Here is a 20,126-nt window from a genome sequence, read left to right as displayed (position 1 = left end):
TCCAGCTTTTGTCCTTTACCACTGGTCCTTCCACTTGAGAGAAGAGAAGAATTGCCATCACATCTCACCTTCCTCTTGACATACACCTTTTAAATATTTGGATGTGTTAATGAGATCCCCTCTTAGTATTCTCATCTGCAGGCTGAACAGTCCCAGATCCCACAGCCTTTCTTCATAAGAAAGATGTTCCAGTCCCCTGATCATCTCCGTGTCTCTGCACTAGACTCTGTCCAGAAGTTCCCTGTCTCTGAGGAAGCTGTCTCTGTCTCTCAGGAAGCTGGGGAGCCCAGAACGGGACACAGGACTCCAGATGAGGCCTCACCAGGGCAGAGGAGAGGGGGAAGAGAATTTCCCTTGACTTACTGGCCCCACCGTTCCTAGTGCATCACAGAATACCATTGGCCTTTTTGGCCATGAGACCATTGCTGGCTCATGTTTAGTTTGCTGTCTACCAGAACTTGCAGGTCCCTCTCCCTGAGCTACTCTCCAGCAGATCAATCCCCAGCCTGTACTTGTACATGGGGTTGTTCCTCCCCAGTTGCAGGACTCTGCACTTGTCCTTGTTGAACCTCGTGAGGTTCTTCTCTGCCCAACTCTCAAGCCAGTCAAGATCCCACTGAATGGCAGTACAGCCTTCTGGGGAATCAGCCAGTCCTCCCAGGTTGGTGTCATCAGGGAACTTGCTGAGGGTACCCTCAGTCCCATCATCCAGGTCGTTGATGAAGATATTGAACAAGACTGGCCCCAGAACTGATCCTTGTGGAACCCCACTGGCCACTTGACTTGGCTCTGTTGATCACCACCCCCTGGGCTCTGTCATTCAGCGAGCTCTCAATCCACCTCACCGTCCACTCATCCAAGCCACACTGCTTGATCTTTCTGATGAGGATGTTTTGGGAGACAGTGTCAAAAGTCTTGCTGAAGTCAAGGTGGATGACATCCACTGCTCTCCCCTCATCTAGCCAGCCAGTAATACTGTCACAGAGGAATAGCAGGTTGGTCAAGCAGGATTTCAGTGTGGTGAATCTGTGTTGACTGCCCTTGAAAACCATCTTTTTCTTCATGTGTTTAGAGATGACATCCAGGTTGAGCTGTTCCGTCACCTTCCAGGGATGGAGGTGAGGCTGACCAGGCTGTAGTTTTCCAGGTCCTCTTTCTCTCTGTCTTTGAAGACTGTAATAACACTTCTGGATCCAGGAGCAGGATAAAGTCCTTTGAAGCATATTTGTTTGGAATCAGTAGAAATGCTGTGGGGCCGTGAAATAGAAAAGTTTCTGTCTTGAGTAGGCATCCTTTAAAGACGCCAGTGTACATGAAAGTCACAAAAAATAAAGATTAAGAGTTATGTCTCACCACCTGGAAGTGGAGATAAATATGCTGTGAACTATCAGATGCAGAAACAAATGCATATGCGGATTTTTAGGCACTCAGTTGCACGTGATTATGTTAGTAAAAGGATACAGAAAGGTACATAGTATTCCCCATGCAAAAATTTGAGTTTTCTTTTAAAAGCATGTGATCTCACAGGCAAAGAGAACAGAAAACAACAGAACTCAAAATCTGTCCTGAATGCACATTTATTAACTTGATTTCCAATTGGTACACTAGTGATTTAAGACAACAAATCTTATTAAACCTGTGGGAGATATCAACTCTGCACATCATGGCAATGGTAGATAATTGTTTTTCTGATGCTAATTCAATTAAAATAAAACCACCTGCACAAACCTGTCTAATCTGTAGTTTTGAGCTGTTGCTGTTGTCTAGCAAACACAATAAGCAAACACAATCTTTTCTTCAAAAATTGTCTTGTAGGTAAGCCAAAAGTGAAATACTGTTTATTTTTCTCAAGTGTCTCCTCCTCGGTTTAAATCTTTTGAATGTGTGATCCCTTTTGATGTGAGTCTCTATAAAAACTCACTTGGATGAGTTCCTGTGTGACCTACTCTAGGTGATCCTGCTCTGGCAGGGGGTTGGACTAGATGATCTTTCAAGGTCCCTTCCAATCCTTTATGTTTCTGTGACGCTGTGATCCTGTGAAGTGAGAATTACAAAAACATTTTGAATTTACTTGTAAGTGGACAGATAAGGAAATTTAGTATAGTTATGGATGCACAAGGTGTTGAATTATACTTCCTTCTCCTACAAGACAATATTAAGAGGATATTAAGAGGAATTTCTTTACTGAAAGAGTTGTTAGGTATTGGAATAACTTGCCCAGGGAGGTGATGGAGTCACCGTACCTGGAGGTGTCTAAGAGTCAGTTGGATGTTGCACTTAGGGAAATGGTCTAGTGGTTGATAGGGTTGGGACAGAAGCTGGACTCTTCCCACTGAAATCATTAAGATTTTGGGAGTGGAGTTAAAAAGCTGGTAAAAAGTATCGCACTGAGCACAGATACAGACTTCCCAGTAGCTCCTGAGCTGAGTTCAAGGCAATGTTTTTCATCTGCTGTCTCAGTCTGTTTCATGTTACCTTCACACAGTCTTGCTTAACAGTAGTACTAGATTCCATATTGGCCCTAGAAGTACACTGCTGACTGGCAAGGAGTTCCCCAAAGAGGATTTTCTTCTCCCAGCATGTTCAGTGAAGTCTATGTCTGTTCAGTTTCTCCTGAACAAATCCATTTTTCTTCTCCCTCATTTGTGGAAGCAAAAACTCTGTGGTTGGCTGAGAGGACACTAATAAGGTGCCCTAAAGCACATACAGTTACAAGTTTTATGATCTGATCATTGCATGTTTGCACACTTTAATCATTACAGTACTTTTGAAGCAATGGATGGTACGTTGCTAGAAGGCTAAACTATTTTGTAGATAAAATAGATACCAATGTGTTTATATACATTTTAAAGAAAAGGCACATTCTTTGTAATTGACAGTTTTCATTTTAGCCTGGATTGCAGTAATTAGTTAGCTGTGCAACTGAAAACTATTATTTATACCTTTGATCTCATGAATATCATATATATTAAAAATAAGTTTATTTCATAGTGAGCATTTTTTTCTTGTTCTAAATAGAAAATTAGGAAGCAAAGATGGGTCTGTGTGTATTTAAAAGTGAGAAAAAAGTAGAACTACTAAGAATCATTTTTAAAATGTACCTGATATGAGCATTATACTATTGGAGTATTTGGGAAATACAGTGGCTAGTCCACAGCCCCCAAAACAAAAATCTAGCTAGTCATTGTACTAGTCATTGTCAGATATTGTGTAAAACCTTGTGTGTTTATGTAAATACAGTTTTCCTGATCATTCACATTTTACCAAGAGTAGGAAGTCTACTATAAGTAGGGGCTGGAAATTAAATAGGTCATGATTTACCATCTGGCACAAAATAGATTGAACACCGAAGGGAAGAGAAATTCTGTCAATGCTATGTGTGGACAGCTTAGTAAGTAACAGACCTTGAAATGAATTAAGAGGCAGTGACATCTCTGGGGAAGCAGAAATGGAGGTGTATGTAGTTTGCTTCATCATTTTCTTAACACCAGATATGTGCTGCATAATATTGATACTTACAGCAATGGGACAAACTTAGAATGTGAGAAAGAGGTTAATACCCTTCCTGAGCCATTATTTAAAGTTCATGGCTGGCCTATTTTTAGACCACCATGTGAGGAGATGTTCGTTGAAAATAGATACAGATCATGTGTCCTTGCAGAATATAGAACATCAGGACATTTCATTTCCAAAGAACATAATTGAGACTGGGAGTAGAATCTTCTTTCCTCTTGCCTTTTTGCTTGTAGATTATAACTTCAGTTATATAAGCACACACTCTTACATGAATTACATTAGCCTCTAAATATTTAACTAAACTGAATTTGAAATATGGTTCTAATGGGACACATTAATTAGTTAAATTTACATACATTAGATGTGCAAATATATGCATTTGTACATCTATAGATATGTCCATGTATACATAGAAATCTCTGTGTGGGAGAGCACACATATGCATATATATAGCCATATACACAGACTTTCAGGCACATACGTACAAATACATGTGTCCAAGATGTATGTCTGAGAAGAGTATTATATAATACTCTGTGATATCGTTGCATGGTACTAGGTACATACATTTCATTATGTACTCCAATATGGTCTTTATGTTTCTTACTGTTACAGTGTATCTTTACAAATATTCCATATGCTACCAGTCTGTGTTTATAATATACTACCTTAAAAGAAACTGTAATGACAGGGATTTTAAAGACTCTCCTATGAGACAAAATCAATATAGATAATTCTGTTCTTAAAAGTAGACATTAAGGTATTGTCTTAAAATCATTTTTAAGTCTTTCTGAATAAATTATATGAACATATTTCTTACAGAAATATTCCTCAGCCCACATTTCATTCATGAAGTCAGTAATGTAGTTATACTTAAGTGCTATTAATGGTTAAATAAATGTAAAAGTTTGAGCAAGCAAATGAACTGAAATTGTCTTGAAAAGGAATATTTAACTGACGTGAAGACCATGGCATTGCCTATGAGCCTGCATCCTGTGGCTTCCTGGCCTCATGCAGAGATGCTAATGGCAGTTCCCAAGTGCTTTGCATCATCAGGCCCCTTTACTTTTAGGGCATGTCTAGTCCTGGAGAGAAAACACAAGCACAAATACCTAAGGCCTTAGTGATTGTGAGTAGAGAGCAAACACCGCATAATTACTAGATATAGATAACAGAAGGCTACAGGTATCTCCCCTGGTTTCTTTTTTATTGTTCATGTAGCTGCTTATTCTCCATGCTCCCTAGAACAAAAATTTTTAGGGTGTACAAATGTGACAATGACCTATGCATCCTTGATCCGACAAGTCTTGGCAATGATTTGGCCTGTAGTTGTGATATGACTCTTTGTTACTCTGATACCATGCCATTAAGCATGTCTGACTGCTGCATGTTTAAAGAGTCTGATGCATTACTTTTACTCTAGCTGTTACTATTTCTACTCTTGACAGTTTGCCTGCTTTTTCCTCCATGTGATCTGCAATGGACACTGTTCTTGCTGTCACTATGCCTACTTGCACTCCTCAGAATTTCTTCCACTCCTTACATCTTCCTTGCCATTTATCCATCTGTTTCCCTGGCAGCTACCTGTATTAACCAAAGTGGCACTCTCAAGCAAAATTCTATCTCCAGGGCTGTCTGGCCATCACTCTGCTAAACTCTTCCCAGAGGCTTCATTTTTACTGTCCAATGATCTTTCTTGTGGAGCCAGCTCCTCATGTCTCACCATTAACAACTAAGAACCATCCGCATGTTTCACTGTAAAACTGGGCTCTAGAATCAGCACTTCCAGTATTTTTCTGCTTCCATGTGCTTGTGCCTTGGTGCAGCAGCCTGAATGTGGGTGATGAGCTCCTTACACTGACGTTGCAAGTTGCTACTCACAACAAAGCATCCCTGGTCCCTTGCACCAGATCCCACTCCAGCACCCTCTTCAATGGTTTCCTTTGGAAGGCAAATTCAAATGGTCTCATAATTAGCTTGTCCCAGTTCACATAGCAAAGCAGTGACGAAGGCTGGTTCAGAATTAGAAAAGGACTGTGCATCCTCCTAATCTTTCTTTTTATAGCCTTCTGTTATATATAGATATATATATCCATCTGTTATATATGGAGATATATATATGGATGTGTATCTCTATAGTTGACGTTGTAAATATTATAGTACATACACACACAGGCATTCTGTCACACATTTAAGAAACCTATATAAATCTTCCTATTATTTACAAATGCACTTTTTCACCACTTTAAGATCTGAATTATACATAATGTAGCAATGTTTAGATTTTATGTATTAAAGTTGGGAGTTTACTGTTTCTCCCAAATCATAATATGGAGTAGACCTTCACTAAATAGTTACAAATCAAATTAGATACAAACAGGAATGTACTTACAAACTCTAAATGTAATTTCAGTGTGGTTATTTCAAGCTCAGCTAACTGGGATTTACCCACTATAATCAGTAAGATTTCATTTAAGCCACTTAATAATTCTACAGAGAGAGGCTTTGAACCAATGGGCTTTTAATTCATAATAAGAAGTAAGTGTTAACCTAGCAATTAACAAGATAACAGTATTTCTGATCCAGAGCTCTTGGAGAGCTTTAAAATAATTCAGTGAACAAATCACTAGTGATTTTTAAATAACTGTTTTTGCAGTTGTTGTTACTGTTTCAGCTAAACTATATACATAGGGTGCAGAGAAAGCACTTTCTCTTGAGAACTACCTCTTTTCTGACTGAAGACTGGAGAAGGGAGGAGGGGACAAAGAGAGAGAGATATAATGGCAGAAGGAATTTCTTGCCTGTTGCAGAGCTCACAATAAATTCTCCATGGGAACATTCCTAGCTTCAATTTCTGACCAAATGCAAATCAGAAATTAGGCAACACAAAAATTTATATCCAAGCTGCAGCTTTCTGTTCTGCTAAGGCATGTTGATATTTTTCCTGCCAATTAATTTTGCTTCAATACTTTTTTTTTTTTAGCTCCCAGTCAGCCCCCTGCTAGCTTCAAACACAGATTTTTTTTTTTTTTTTCTCCCTGCTTCCACAAAGAAGTTACTTTCTTCATGGCCTTCTGTTTCTTCAGTGATACTGTATTTTTCAGAACATGCTGTTCTGCATTCTGACTTGCATATTTTAAACAAGAAAGCACTCAAAGCAAAATATTTTACCCAAGAGATCACACAAATGGAACTCAGGCTGCTTTGGTGAAACTCACTGTCACTTCTTTCTTTTTCTCTTTTTAAATTGTCTAATTATAATGGAAAATCCAGAGAAGAGAAGCATGAGATACACAGAACTACTTTCCCTTAAGCACCATTAAATCAATTAACAACCTGGGAAAAAGATGGATATCCTTCAGACTATTTTGGAGGTTTGGTTGAACCATATATTCTCAAAAGGATTATCTTGTCTACATTTGAATTTAGTGCAGTAATAATTCTGAAGGATAAAAAATGCATATGAGGAGTTGAATAGAAAATTCTAATCAAGTAAGGAATGCAGAAAAGTGTGCAGGCTAACATTAATTAATGAAAACAAGAAAATATAATTGGTCAAATATCTATCTCTTTTGTTTTCAAATGCATTAAAAATATTTCTCTTAGGAGACAGCAATAATAGCTACTTTATACTCTCATTAATATTGACTTGTCTTAAATTGAGTCGAAGAAAGCTAGAAACAAAAAATCCACCTTCTTCAACTCAGTCGTGGTAGAATCCAAGCAGGGGATTTCATTCATCATATGACTGGAAAGCCTATTTATTCATCTCTTTCTTTTCTTTCTCTTGTCTCACAGCTGGTTTGAAAATTTTCTGCATCTGGGCAATCTATATACAGATACACTGAAGGTCTTGGGAACCTAAGGGCTACTGGTTTTCAGAGCAGCTGAGATCATGTGGACTGTCTTTGCCTTAGAGCTCTGAGATTTTTCAGATTTTGTGCTTTGTCTGCAAGTTGTCTCAGATCAGAGGATCCTTGGGATTTGAAATACATAGCCAAAGGGGCTAGGCAGTGATATTTTCTAAAAAGGCTTATAGAAAAAAGAATTATGTTTCTTGATACACCTGTGGACATAAAAGATGCTAACCAAGGATTACTCTATTTGTAAACACAATTTAGGCCAAGTCACTGTGTCAAAATTGATCAATGTATTTAAAAAATGGAAAACTACATAAATCCCATTTAAAGAGAAAAATTTACATAGTCTTTATGAGTTATATGGAAGTCCCTGAGCAAAATTTATTTGTAAGTCTTACACTGTCCATAGATGAATAAGCAGAATGTGTCAGGGCAATTTGAACAATTTCAGGTGCACTAGAAAGGAAGAATATTGCATCCTGTTGCCACATGTAGATTTTCTGGCATCAAACAGGTTGATGATGTAGTCATTCGCTCAGTGGGGTACTAAGCCTAGTCCAAAAGTCAGCTATAATTGCACAATAGGTTAAAAAATTACAGGAAATCATGAACATGTACAGAATATGACTCCTTAAAAGCAAATATATTTGCTTTTATATAACCTGAATAAACAGCCCCAAATCCCTAAATAGCATGCTTTTTTTCCCTAAAGTTCTCCCATAGTCACTTGCTCAGTTATTTTTCTTCTGTGAGTTATTTCTAAAAGAAAAATACCTTTCTCAATATAGTGATTTCTTCCTTTAAATGGCCAGGAAATTAAGACTGATGTAGTTTCTCCTCCTTCAAAAGCAGAGTGTAAAGAAGGGCCACTCAGAGAAAAATAAATTAATTGATAAAATTATGTACTAGATTTTTACAATAGTATGCAGAAGCAACCTAATGGTACTAATCTATTTTTCAACATATTCATGAGTAGACTTTGATGGTGAACACATAAGGACAGAGTTTGTCTATGGAAGTAATACTTTTCATTAGCTCAACTGGATTAGTGGGAAAAAGCAAAAATCTTTCAAGAACTTCGTCTGCTTTTTGCAGTCAGTGTAACTGAAAGAACTACCTCTATCTAAAAATCTTCTCCTGAAGAAAAATCCTAAATAGCTCTTACAGATGCAATCAGAGAAGCTGGATGCCACCATGCCCTAATCACAGCTAGGATGGCCTTGAGACTAAATGTGACATTTTGAGATGCATTGGAGCAATTGTCCAGAACTATTGAACCCACACAAAATGGTAATATATGATGCTGTAATGTTAGCTGGAAAAAAATAGCCAGGAAGGCCAACATGAGTAGTAGCAGCAGTACACTATAAGGCAGCAGGAGGCAGTGCAATTAACTAACCAATCTCCTATATAAAGCAGACCCTTGCACCTCTGACGTACTTCTTGAACTAGATTGGCACTTGCTCCATGTAGTCTGAATGACTCTTGCCCTTTAACCACTTCAGCTATATAATACACTGCTAATTGTTTCCTCAGGCTTAACTTGTTATTTTCTTAATGTAGAGGCGAGACAAAATCATTATGAGTTTATTTAACTAAGGTACCATATTGGGCAGCATAATCTGGTTCTACTCTGGATCCAAAGAATTAACTCAAAGAAAGTACAAGTGAAAGATTTTTCTCTGCACAAAATATCGACTTTTAATTTAGCAGTTTGTTCTTTTATTATTTTACTTTGAAAACACAGAACTATTTCTCCTAGTACTTTGTGAGTTACATAAACCACATTCATAGTCTTTACTGTTTCTTTCCCCTCAAGATGATATTTAAAGTAATACGCAAGAATCTGAAATTACAGCACTGCCTATTATTAAGATGCAGGGAAATGTGTTTTACATGCTCTGAATGATCTCATATTTAAATAAAAGAACACTTAAAGAAAAACAAAGCACTTAAAAATGACACATTTCTTTCTCCCCCAGTAATTTTCCACCTTCTAATATCTTAAATAAGGAAAGTTTGTTCTTTAACATAAACTTTCACAGAAACTAATCAACAAAAAGAATGCATAACTAGTATGTAACAGCTGAAATTACCACAGCAGGGTGGTTTTGTAGCTGTGTTAGTACTGTCATTAGGCAACTCAGACTGAGCAGGTAATGTGTATGTACATGGGTATACCCAGATATAGATTTCATATCGAGAGAGAAAGTTGGGCAGAAGATAGAGCCGTGAGAGGACATGAGATTCCAACGGTACAAATCCTGTAAGAAATGTATATTTTGCTGTGATTCCCAAGAATGATTTCTTTCTGGTTGGGCTGGACTGGGTCTATGAAAAGGAATAATGGAGATCTGAATTCTTTTCCTCTGTATCATGCCTTCCTGTGGTGCTATTAAGTTATGTTAGTGATCACTTTTCTGTTGGCTTTTTTTAAAACAACTTCCCTTTTGTCTGTTTTATCAGCCCTACAGCTCACTTTTTGTTCTAGGCATGTTTTCTCCAGGTTTTGTGCTCCAGTTGCCCTCACTTTTTCAGGAATTTCATTTCTTGATCTGTTTTTAAAGTCAGCCGTCTTGCCTTCTTTTTTCTCTTTCTTCTAGGTCTTTGTGTTCCTTCTTTTTATTTTCCCAGCATTCTCTCTTTATTACTGCTACTCCACCTAGGTCTGCTTTACTCTTTCTTCCTGATTGTGAAAAGTTGAACTTTTACTCTCCCAGCCTTTTCTGTGCTTCCCCACCAGCTTCCATATAGTTTCCAATCAATTTTCACTTTCTTTAATAATTTCCTTTCTCTGCCTCCTGGCCATGCAAGAGAAGCTATTCACTTTCAGAAACAGAAAACAAGTAGCCAGTCTACTGAAAAGTCCCCATGCAAGTAATAGTTATGGCCATCTTTCCAGCATCAGCCAAGCCAGCAGTAAGACAGTCTCATACAGAGCTGACAATGTAATCTGGAGTTCCTCATGTGATGTCAGTGTTCTGCGAAACAGCAGGACCAGAGAATAGCTTTCCTTTACTTTGGAGGTGGTGGCTGAAGTTTTACTGAGAAATGGAGTGTTTAGACAAGAAGAAAAAAGAACTTTTCCTCATCCTTTAGAAAGACGGTCAGCTGGAATCTTGTTATTATATTTATACCCTTATACAGACTATACTTGAAGGGTTAGCTTGTGATTACTCCTCTTGACTTAATGACTTGTCAGGCAGGATCGTGAATACCAAGGCAGCTATGGTAATTCACACCTTGTAGTGCTGTTGCTTGAGATAATATTTAGATTCAGGCAAACAATACAGATCTTATATAAAATTTTCCATGTATTTTTACAAGCAAGACTAGTTTTTGGGGTTTATTTAAGCTCTGATTCTGATGTCATGTGCACAGGTAGTATTGTCCTGTAGTGTTGCACCAGTACCATCCATGTCTTTACCTGCCCTGGGTGGGACTCATAGTCAAACTGCTCTGTCTTTCTGTAAGTAAGAATCTCACAGTTTCTATAAATCTCAGTGCTCTTTTTCTTTACATCTTTTGTGTTTTGATTCCTGTCGTGTATTCCTACACCTTTCAAGTTCTGTGCAACCATAAAGAAATCTTCTCTCGGTCTCAAATCTTGTCTCTTCTGCTCTTAATCCATCCCATTTATGCTTAACTGTGAAGTCCATACATGGTGCAGTGTTTCAGGCATGCCAGAACACTCATAATAAGGGAAGTTATGGCAATCAGAGAGGATGAGGGAGAATGAGGCTGTACAGTGAAAAGTGACAGAAGAGCAGTGTTGTTCTTTCTCCATCACATATAAATAATTCTCAGATAAAACATTCATGGTGAAAGCATATGCCCGATGAATTCAAATGGAGTTTAGTGACTGGCTTCAAAGATGGAGGCCTGTGGCCAGTGGAGTTCCACAGGGGTCAGTTCTGAGGCCAATCTTGTTCAAATTCTTCATCAACAACCTGGATGAGGGGACAGAGTGTACCCTCAGCAAGTTGGCTGATGACACCAAGCTGGGAGGACTGGCTGATTCCCCAGAAAGCTGTGCTGCCATTCAGTGGGATCTCAACCGGCTTGAGAGTTGGGCAGAGAAGAACCTCATGAGGTTCAACAGGACAAGTGCAGAGTCTTGCAATCTGGGTAGGAACAACCCCGTGCACCAGTACAGACTGGGGATTGACCTGCTGGAGAGCAGCTCTGCAGAGAGAGACCTGGGAGTCCTGGTTGATAATAAACTAACCATGAGCCAGCAATGTGCCCTCGTGGCCAAGAAGGCCAATGGCATCCTGGGATGCATCAAGAAGAGTGTGGCCAGCAGGTCAAGGGAGGTTCTGCTCCACCTCTACTCTGCCTTGGAGAGGCCTCATCTGGAGTCCCATGTCCAGTTCTGGGCTCCTCAGCTCAAGAGGGACAGAGAACTCCTGGAGAGAGTCCAGCGCAGGGCCACCAAGATGATCAGGGGACTGGAGCATCTTTCTTATGAGGAAAGGCTGCAGAAATTGTGGCTGTTTAGTCTGGAGAAGAGGAGACTGAGGGGAGATCTTATTAACATTTACAAATATCTAAAGGGTGGATGTCAGGAGATTGGGACATCTCTTTTTTCTATAGTATCTAGCAACAGGACAAGGGGTAATGGGATGAAGCTGGAACACAAAAAGCTCCATTTATACATAAGAAAAAACTATTTCATTGTGAGGGTGAGGGAGCGCTGGCACAGGCTGCCCAGAGGGATTGTGGAGTCTCAGTCCTTGGACGTCTTCAAGACTTGCCTGGACATGTTCCTATGTGACCTGATCTAGGTGAACCTGCTTCTGCAAGGGGGTTGGACTAGATGATCTCTAAAGATCCCTTCCAACCCCTACCATTCTATGATTCTATGTAGTACTTATTCCTACCCTTCATTAACTCAACCTTTAACTCAATAATTCTGGAATTAAATGTGCATTACATTTTGAATTTTTTTTTTTTTTTTTCATCTCCTTAAGGAAAAAAAGGAGACAGGTACAATAGTGTTTATCTAAGTAAATAGATGTGATGCTATTGAGACCAAGGTTAAAAAGAATTGCTGTGTTTCTCTTTGTGAACAATAAATGTTCATTTCTGGTTAGAGACACTGCTCTTTTCATCTTGCTATTATGTAATGACACATAACTCGCAGGGTTATCAATAGATAATATGTCCTAAGAGTAGCATTAGGAAGTAATTTTGTCCAGTTTTTTATTTCTTTAATAGAAAATAAGATCTTTCTGGAAAACAAAAATATATTTCTTCCTCCCAGGTGTCTGGTGAGACATTTAGTTTCACATTATCTTTCCAAGCTCCACTGGATTTATTTTGAAAGGACATAATTTCTTGGATAAATGTGGTTGTTTCTTCTTTTTCAGATCATGTCAATGTTTCTTAGTTCCCCCGGTAGCCAATAGCTTCCCTTCAAAGGGAGATCAGCACCTCCTTCCCAGATGCAAGGGAATTGATTTGAAGAAATTGTTTTCTTGTTTATAGAGTAGAATTAGCTGAAATTACTCATCATGTCCGAAACTAGGATATCACATGTTGGGAACTGGAGAAGAGGAAAAGAATTTATCTGAGCTGTGAACAAATATATCTGAGCTTGTTGATCAGAGAGATCACTGCATGGGATGTATGAGATGTATGAGACAGCAGATGCATGGGAAGTTGAAAACGCAAATTCCAGCAGGAATGCAGTGAACCTCAGTCAAGGGAGTCAGAGCACTGATGGGTAGGAAGTTTCCTTTATATCGACTATAAAGCTTTGGCTTGGTGTAAAAAATGTTAGAGACACTCGTCTGACAATGAAGTTATATTTAGTTTTATTCGGTGACTGCTGGTTGTATTTTCCTTTCTTTTTGCTCCCTGTGCACTTATATACAGGTTATCATATGTGCTCTTCCTGTTATGTTTGGATTGCTAACTCAGATATTGCCTGCCTGAAACCCTCACCACGTGTAATACTGATTATTCTTAGCTCTTCAATACCCTGTTGTGTCTGTATGAAAACTGACCACGTTAATTTTCCAAAGACAAAGTAAGGTCTGCAAGATTAAGCTTGAAAATATTTCAGAAATTAATCTTTTTTAAAATTAACCTAAAGCAAATAAGACATTTGTAGATTTTTGCTACTAATGTTTTCATGTAGATGTGCTCATGGTTGTCTCTGTAAACATAAATATTCTTTGTGGGAAATGCCCTGTACCAGTCTTAGGAAAACACCAGGGCTTTATGCATATAAGGATCTACTATAGATGCATTTCTTTGAAGGGCAGGAATGTATGTTCCTATATTTGTAATATGAATTAAATTCTGGGCAAGCAATTTTCCTGTTGATTTCAGCTAGCCTTGCAGCTAACTGTAATGTACATTTATATTACCACTGGAGTTGTTCTGATCAGAAAGATATTACTGCTATAATATTTGAAAACACTAGGCTTAATACAATTGCTGCAACAGCTAATCTGGGTGTCAGACACTGTAAATCCTATTTACTTTTTATATTTCTGTCATATTTTCCCCTAAAATCCAAGGGGAGTAATAAATAACATATAAAAATTGCCTGAAGAACACAATCTTTCACCTCAGAAATACAGATCAGGTGTGTTGTTTCAATCACTTATTATTCACTAGAAACAGATGGAAAAAATTGAAAAATTATGCACAGAGATGGAGAAAAGTCCAGTATGAGCACGAAGATATTTTTTGTGGAGAAACCTGAAAGTCTTTTTTTCTATGTCCATCGTGTTGTATGTATTTGCTGACCATTATTATCATTATGTTTCTTTCCCATTTAGGAGATTGTCAACTTCAACTGTCGGAAGCTGGTTGCTACTATGCCTCTTTTTGCTAATGCAGATCCAAATTTTGTGACTGCCATGCTAAGCAAATTGCGATTTGAGGTGTTTCAACCTGGAGATTATATTATCCGAGAAGGGGCTGTGGGTAAAAAGATGTATTTCATTCAGCATGGTGTTGCTGGTGTCATCACCAAATCCAACAAGGAACTGAAGCTGACAGATGGCTCTTACTTTGGAGGTGAGTAGGAGAAAATGAATGATAACACTGGAGTGAGCACACTACAACAAAACGTGTTCAGGTATCAGACACATAGAGACATCATAGTAAGTGTACAATCTCTTGTCTAGACAATGCCAGCTGCAATGAGGAGTGCACACAATATTTCTGGGTAAGGTATTCAGAGTCTGCTTGCTATTGTGAGGACAGATATTAAAGATGCAGAATGACCTTTCTGAATTTTGAAGTTATTTTAAATTAAGAGCACTGTTATTTAATAGACATTATTTAAATAATAATATAATAATTTGTATAGTAATTTTATAACTATTAATAGGTAAAATAAACAAGATTCCTCTTCTTTGGAAAATGATACAGTTTTTGAGTCATGAATGTAAAGTACTTCTGAAAGGTAGAAACCACTGTAAGAATTACAAAATTAGTCAGTAGATAAAACACTGTTATTTATTGTTGATATTTTTGTATTCATGAATATTTCAAGCTGTTATTAGTGCTTTTTCACAGAGTTTTAGCACACAGTGGTGTTTATCCTTTCAGTACATGCTAGGAGAAACTAGACTCCCTGACTGACTAGATAGCTCTCCAACAGATGTATATTGATAAAAACCAGACGTGAATTTTAATATAAATTAAATTCATCTGGTAATTGTAACAAAAAATAGGCTTTCCTTTAGATGAACGCATCTGAATATTTTTATTTAGATGAAAGCAATCTCTTTTATTACATATAATAAATAATTGGTATGAAAATTTTGTTCCTTGCAACTCTAAATTGTTTTTATGCAAAAGAATAGGTGTCTGATTCTATGAGTAGCAGCAAGGCTGGTTTCCAGAAACTGATTGCACATTTGTGTGTACCACTGGTGCTCATGATGGTTACAGTTAGTTGGTCACTGTATTAATTTTCTGTTGAATCCCATGAATCATCCCAGAACTGAGTCAAAAGGCTTTCAGAAAATGTTCAATTGAAAGCCTAATCTGTGCCATTTCGCTGGTATATGGAAGTAGGAAGCTTAAAAAAGTGAATTCAGTTCAGTGTTTGAACTAAATTGTAGAGTTACTTAACTGATCTCATTTTAGAATAATATGCTAAAGCAACTCCTGTTGGTCTGTCCAAAAGGCCTTGTCACTCTGCAGTAACCCCTGCAAGGTGATTCGTACCAGTATTTGTAGAAGCACTTCAGTAAATAGGTCTTGTCTTATCCCAAGGGCTTAAACTGTAGGTGCTGAAGTCAGGAGATTAAGGAGAAAGAAAAGGTAAATGCTGAGGTTGAAGAAACAGAGCAACATTGGTCGTGGTCTTCTCTATGCTAAGCAGTGTCCCAGTTTATGAAAATGAGTTTGTAAGAGCCTGCATACTGGATCTGACCATAATACTCCTCTGAACCCGCAGAGGATCAGAGGAGATTGCACATGGAAGTATTTTACATAACTGTCAGCCTGTTGTTGCAGGGCAAATGACTGCTTAGCTCACCCTCTTCACCGAATACCCTTCTTAGCAGGAATGCAGACAAAAAAATAAGCTATTTGCAATATCCAGGCACCACAAGAACTTATTACATTGCATACTAAAGCAGTTTTGCTCATCCAAACTGCAGCTGGGATGAGACAAGGGGTGCAAAAATTGGGGCAAATACATTCAAAGCCTGACAGCTGCTGGAACGAGCAGTAAGATCCAAAGCAGTGTGATTTACATTTCGTATAGCATTGTGAATTCCCAGAGGGTGGGTTCAGACCCTGGAGAAGAAAGATCTATTCAACTGCAACTGAAAAGGGAGAAAACAAACTGCACATAGAGTAACTGTGAATTGAAAAGACTGGGTTTGTCAAAGCAAATATATTTACAGTGGTCTTGTCTCTCACAAGAAGACACCTTTTCCCTTAAATGTGTATTAGAATCTGAGTAAGGCTTCCTGACCAAAGCAGACACAAGAAGTGTTGCACAGTGATAAAATGGCAAGCTGGAAGTGTACAAATCCTAGGATCAATAACCCTTTTTTTGCCTAACGGAGACACACATAGTCTGAGTCTGAGATACCATTTAAGAAGCTGCAACTTAAAACTTCAGCTTGAACTTTATAGCTCACAGGTCTGACACAGTAAATCAATATCAACACTTGTGCTTCCCCAAGCAAGCAAAGGACACACAGGTGGGTGTGTCATATCTAAATAGATCTTTTTTCAATTTTTAGGTGTCTTAGAAATGAAAGGTCCCAGTCTCAGCTCAGTGTCAGGAATATCCCAGAGCTGAGTTTCACAAGAGCACTGGCTCTGTGGAGATTCAAGAAATGTTCCTGGAGAGGCAAGCATGTCTCTGGAAGTCATAGAGAATTTCACCAACATCCTGCCTTGGATTTGAAAAATGTTTATCAGGCTTACAACATGTAAAATGTTTGATTATCGACAACATTGTATTAGTAGGAAACTTGGGATGCCCTGGAATTGTTGGAGAACTGGAGGTTCATGTGAAAGCCAAAGTTTAAGAACAACCAGAGAAGTGTCACCAGTATTTGGCTCAGGCTTGAAAAGAGGCTGTTGGGAAAGTGAGAGCCAGGAAAATTAAAAGTTGCGGCAATAATGAGAAGAAGTATTTGGAGGTTTGAAGGCTGAGATGATGTTGAACATTTAAATTCTCCTGCCTGATCTTTTCTCTTAATTAAAAAACAGGCTTCCTTATGGATCTAGGAATTATAAGTTCTAAATACTAGAATAGATACTATAAGATACTAGATAATCCTTATAATTGCTTGGAAATTCTTCTCAAAAAGAATGGTTCTGGACAATGGCCAATGGAATCGATTAATCAGACTACACTTTTTTGCTTTATATTCTTTGTTAATTTTTGAATGAGGTGCAGAGTGATGTTTCTAGAGAGCCCTCCATAGATCTGGGCTTGTTTACTCTCTGTCTCTTTCCTCATGTGTGCTCACTGATTTCTCCTTTCTGGAGGGAAGAACTAAGCACAAGACAGTAACTGCAGAGAACTTGTAGTTTGTTCATTGGTGTCCTTGTGGGAAGAGCATCCTATCCCATATCCTTCATGTGTATTAATAAGTCTAACGTACTTGAACTTTGTGTACAGGAGAATTACGTAGCCAAGTGGTGTGTAGGATGCTAATTTTCATCCCAGTAAGATTTTTTCAGACTGCTTATTGAATAATAATCTTACTATCTACTCCCAAGTGCTAGTAGAAATTTGAAAGTGATTTCTGTTGTTATCCTTTTCCTGAGGGCATGCCTACCCTTGACTCACTAATACACAAAACGTGTAAAGGAATGCATGAAAAAATACTGGCCAATCTATGCACCCTGAGATCTGTAGCCAACACACAAAGCCCCATTATCCTCCAATTATTAGATTATAAGTTCAGAAAAAAAGTATGATTTGAGGTTGACTGTGTTCTCTCAAACCTTTCAGTTATGACCACAGAGGCTATGTTTTAAGGAGAGTACCATTAATTATGTCTTGAACAGACATGGATCAGTGGAAGGATTGCTTTATAAAGATACAGGGCAATCAATTTTCTTTTGCCTTTTTCTGGCATTTAGAAAACCCAGTAACTTTCTTTTGCCTTAAAGAAACAGAAACTAAGCAATGAAGAATACGTGAAGTAAATTTTCAGTAGATTGAACTGTAATACAGTCACTACAATATCAATGCAATGATGTAAACACAATTAGCAATGACATTCTGTAGCTGCTTTAATAGGATTCTGCAGGACCATATCTTGTTATTTTTGAGGAAATACAGCAATGCTCATTATTCCTAAACATCTATGTATATTTTTATGTCTTCCTTCACTTTTTCCCCTCTGTTTTCTAAAATGTCACTCAGTTTCCTGTTATAAGGAACAGGATTACTGCTACTTTCAGCAAAGCAGTGAATGCATCTTTTCTCTTTACAAATAAAAGCAAAATTTCTCCAACTGAGACTGACACAGTTTTTGTATAAGAGGAAAAAAGGTTGGTCTCAGTGGAAATTATGACCACCTTCTAGCTTTATGACCACCTTCTAGCTGCTTCTGTAGAGAGAGTGAAACATGAATGAAGGAGGTCAGAAGAGAGTTTACAGTTAGGGTTTTGTTAACACATTGAACAAAGCCGTAGGAGACATCAGAAGAGCCTGAAGAGTGAGATGGAGGTCAACAGAGAGAAGACTGTGCAAGCAGGAGTCAGGTTGTCAGTGATGAAAAGAAACACGATACACGGGAACTGCAAGTGCAGGGTAATGTCCAGGGCCTGATTTTGGTGGGAAGATGAAGAGGATGCAAGGGCAAAGAGAACATCTGAGCAAGACTAAGAAAACCTTCAGAAGGTGGAAAGGAGTGAGAAGGTGCTTAAACCTATCTCTTTTGAACAGTAAGTAGGAAAACATGTCTGCTTGTTTGTTTGCAGCTAAGTTGAATTGCAACTTTGAGGTGAACATATTTGATTTTAGTTTTCCTGGAATGGAGAATAAAAATGAAGAGATAAATGAAAAATGTAAGCAATTGTATGTTGAGGAAGTTGTGATAGCTAAATTATTTAAATTTTTTACATATTTTCCATAGTTTTGAGTATCTGCAGTTTAAAGAACTAAAAATGTAGTCTTGTTAAGTACACAGCAGTAGAGACTAGGAGCTCCTGAATTTTTTGTCTCAGTTCATATTTATTTCCCTTCTTTAAGACATTGATAATTCAAACTCACTTGTGCTGTAATACCAGTAGTAAATGTTAGGGGTGAAATTGCCAGATTTCAGTCCTACTGAATCTTTTCTTCAGAATATCAGGTGATTGTATTAGAATTTACTCAACGGCTTTGTGTGAGAGGAGGAATTAATTGAATAGATTGTATATAAATTCTTCACTATACACACAGAATTGGTTAAATGCAAAGATTTTGAAATCTTTACAAATGAAGCACAAAAATGTGAATCTCTTGCTTGTAGAGAAGCTTGGGTTGTCGTTTACTGAGGCTTTACTGAGCAGAAATAATGACATTTCTAATGAGCCCAATACTATTCTAATTTACATTCTATTGATATCTAGGTAGTTCTACGCTGGCAGGGGATTTGGACTAGATCATCTTTCTAGGTCCCTTCCAACACTTAAGATTCTGTGGTTCTGTGATATAACTGATAACAACAATGTAAACTGTTGTTAGACCATTGCTATGAGGCAATTTTGATTTTTACCAAGCAAAATAAGAATCACTCCATAATAGTATTGTATCTGTTGATGATTCAAAATGTCTCATGGTTAATTACAACAACAAACATGTAGGAGTGTAATAAACTAGAGAGAAATTTCTTTTAGTAAAATAACTCCTTTCCAAGTTTCCTTCCTTTTACTCAATTGGTTCTACATGTGGCTCTTAGGGCTCCTGTTGTGACTATAATAAGATCTGGCTCTTCAGTTTCTCTTGTGCTCCAGCAAAGGCCTATTACTCCCTGATGCTTTGTAACCCTTCACTTCTCTGTGTCCCTAACCCCAGCTGACTGTTGTTAACATGCATTCAGCTACAGGCACAAGCTGCTACTTGGAAAGCAAAGGAGAAAATGAGTTATTTTGCCATTTTATAACTCATCTCAGATTGCTATCCCTACAAACATAAAAGTTAAAGCTGTCCCAAAGCTACTGCAGAACACTTTGATAAGCAGGATGTGCTTTGATAAGTGGTTTCGTGATGTCCTGTTCCACTCCAGATGCCAGCCCTGTGAAGTCAGAGGAAGTACT

The 20,126-nt window shown here is 38.0% G+C and overlaps 1 protein-coding gene across 1 annotated transcript in view; it reads left to right on the top strand.

The window, feature by feature from the left end:
• The window catches only part of HCN1 (hyperpolarization activated cyclic nucleotide gated potassium channel 1), a 204,145-nt gene that overhangs the window by 171,418 nt on the left and 12,601 nt on the right, over positions 1-20,126 (top strand). The window contains exon 6 of the mRNA XM_062018655.1: positions 14,171-14,411. Coding sequence (XP_061874639.1) covers positions 14,171-14,411 — 241 coding nt within the window. The remainder of the gene's footprint in view (positions 1-14,170; positions 14,412-20,126) is intronic.

The sequence above is a fragment of the Colius striatus genome, chromosome Z, assembly GCF_028858725.1.
Source record: "Colius striatus isolate bColStr4 chromosome Z, bColStr4.1.hap1, whole genome shotgun sequence".
Classification (NCBI taxonomy): Eukaryota; Metazoa; Chordata; class Aves; order Coliiformes; family Coliidae; genus Colius; species Colius striatus.
This window is presented reverse-complemented; position numbering and strand designations above follow the sequence as displayed.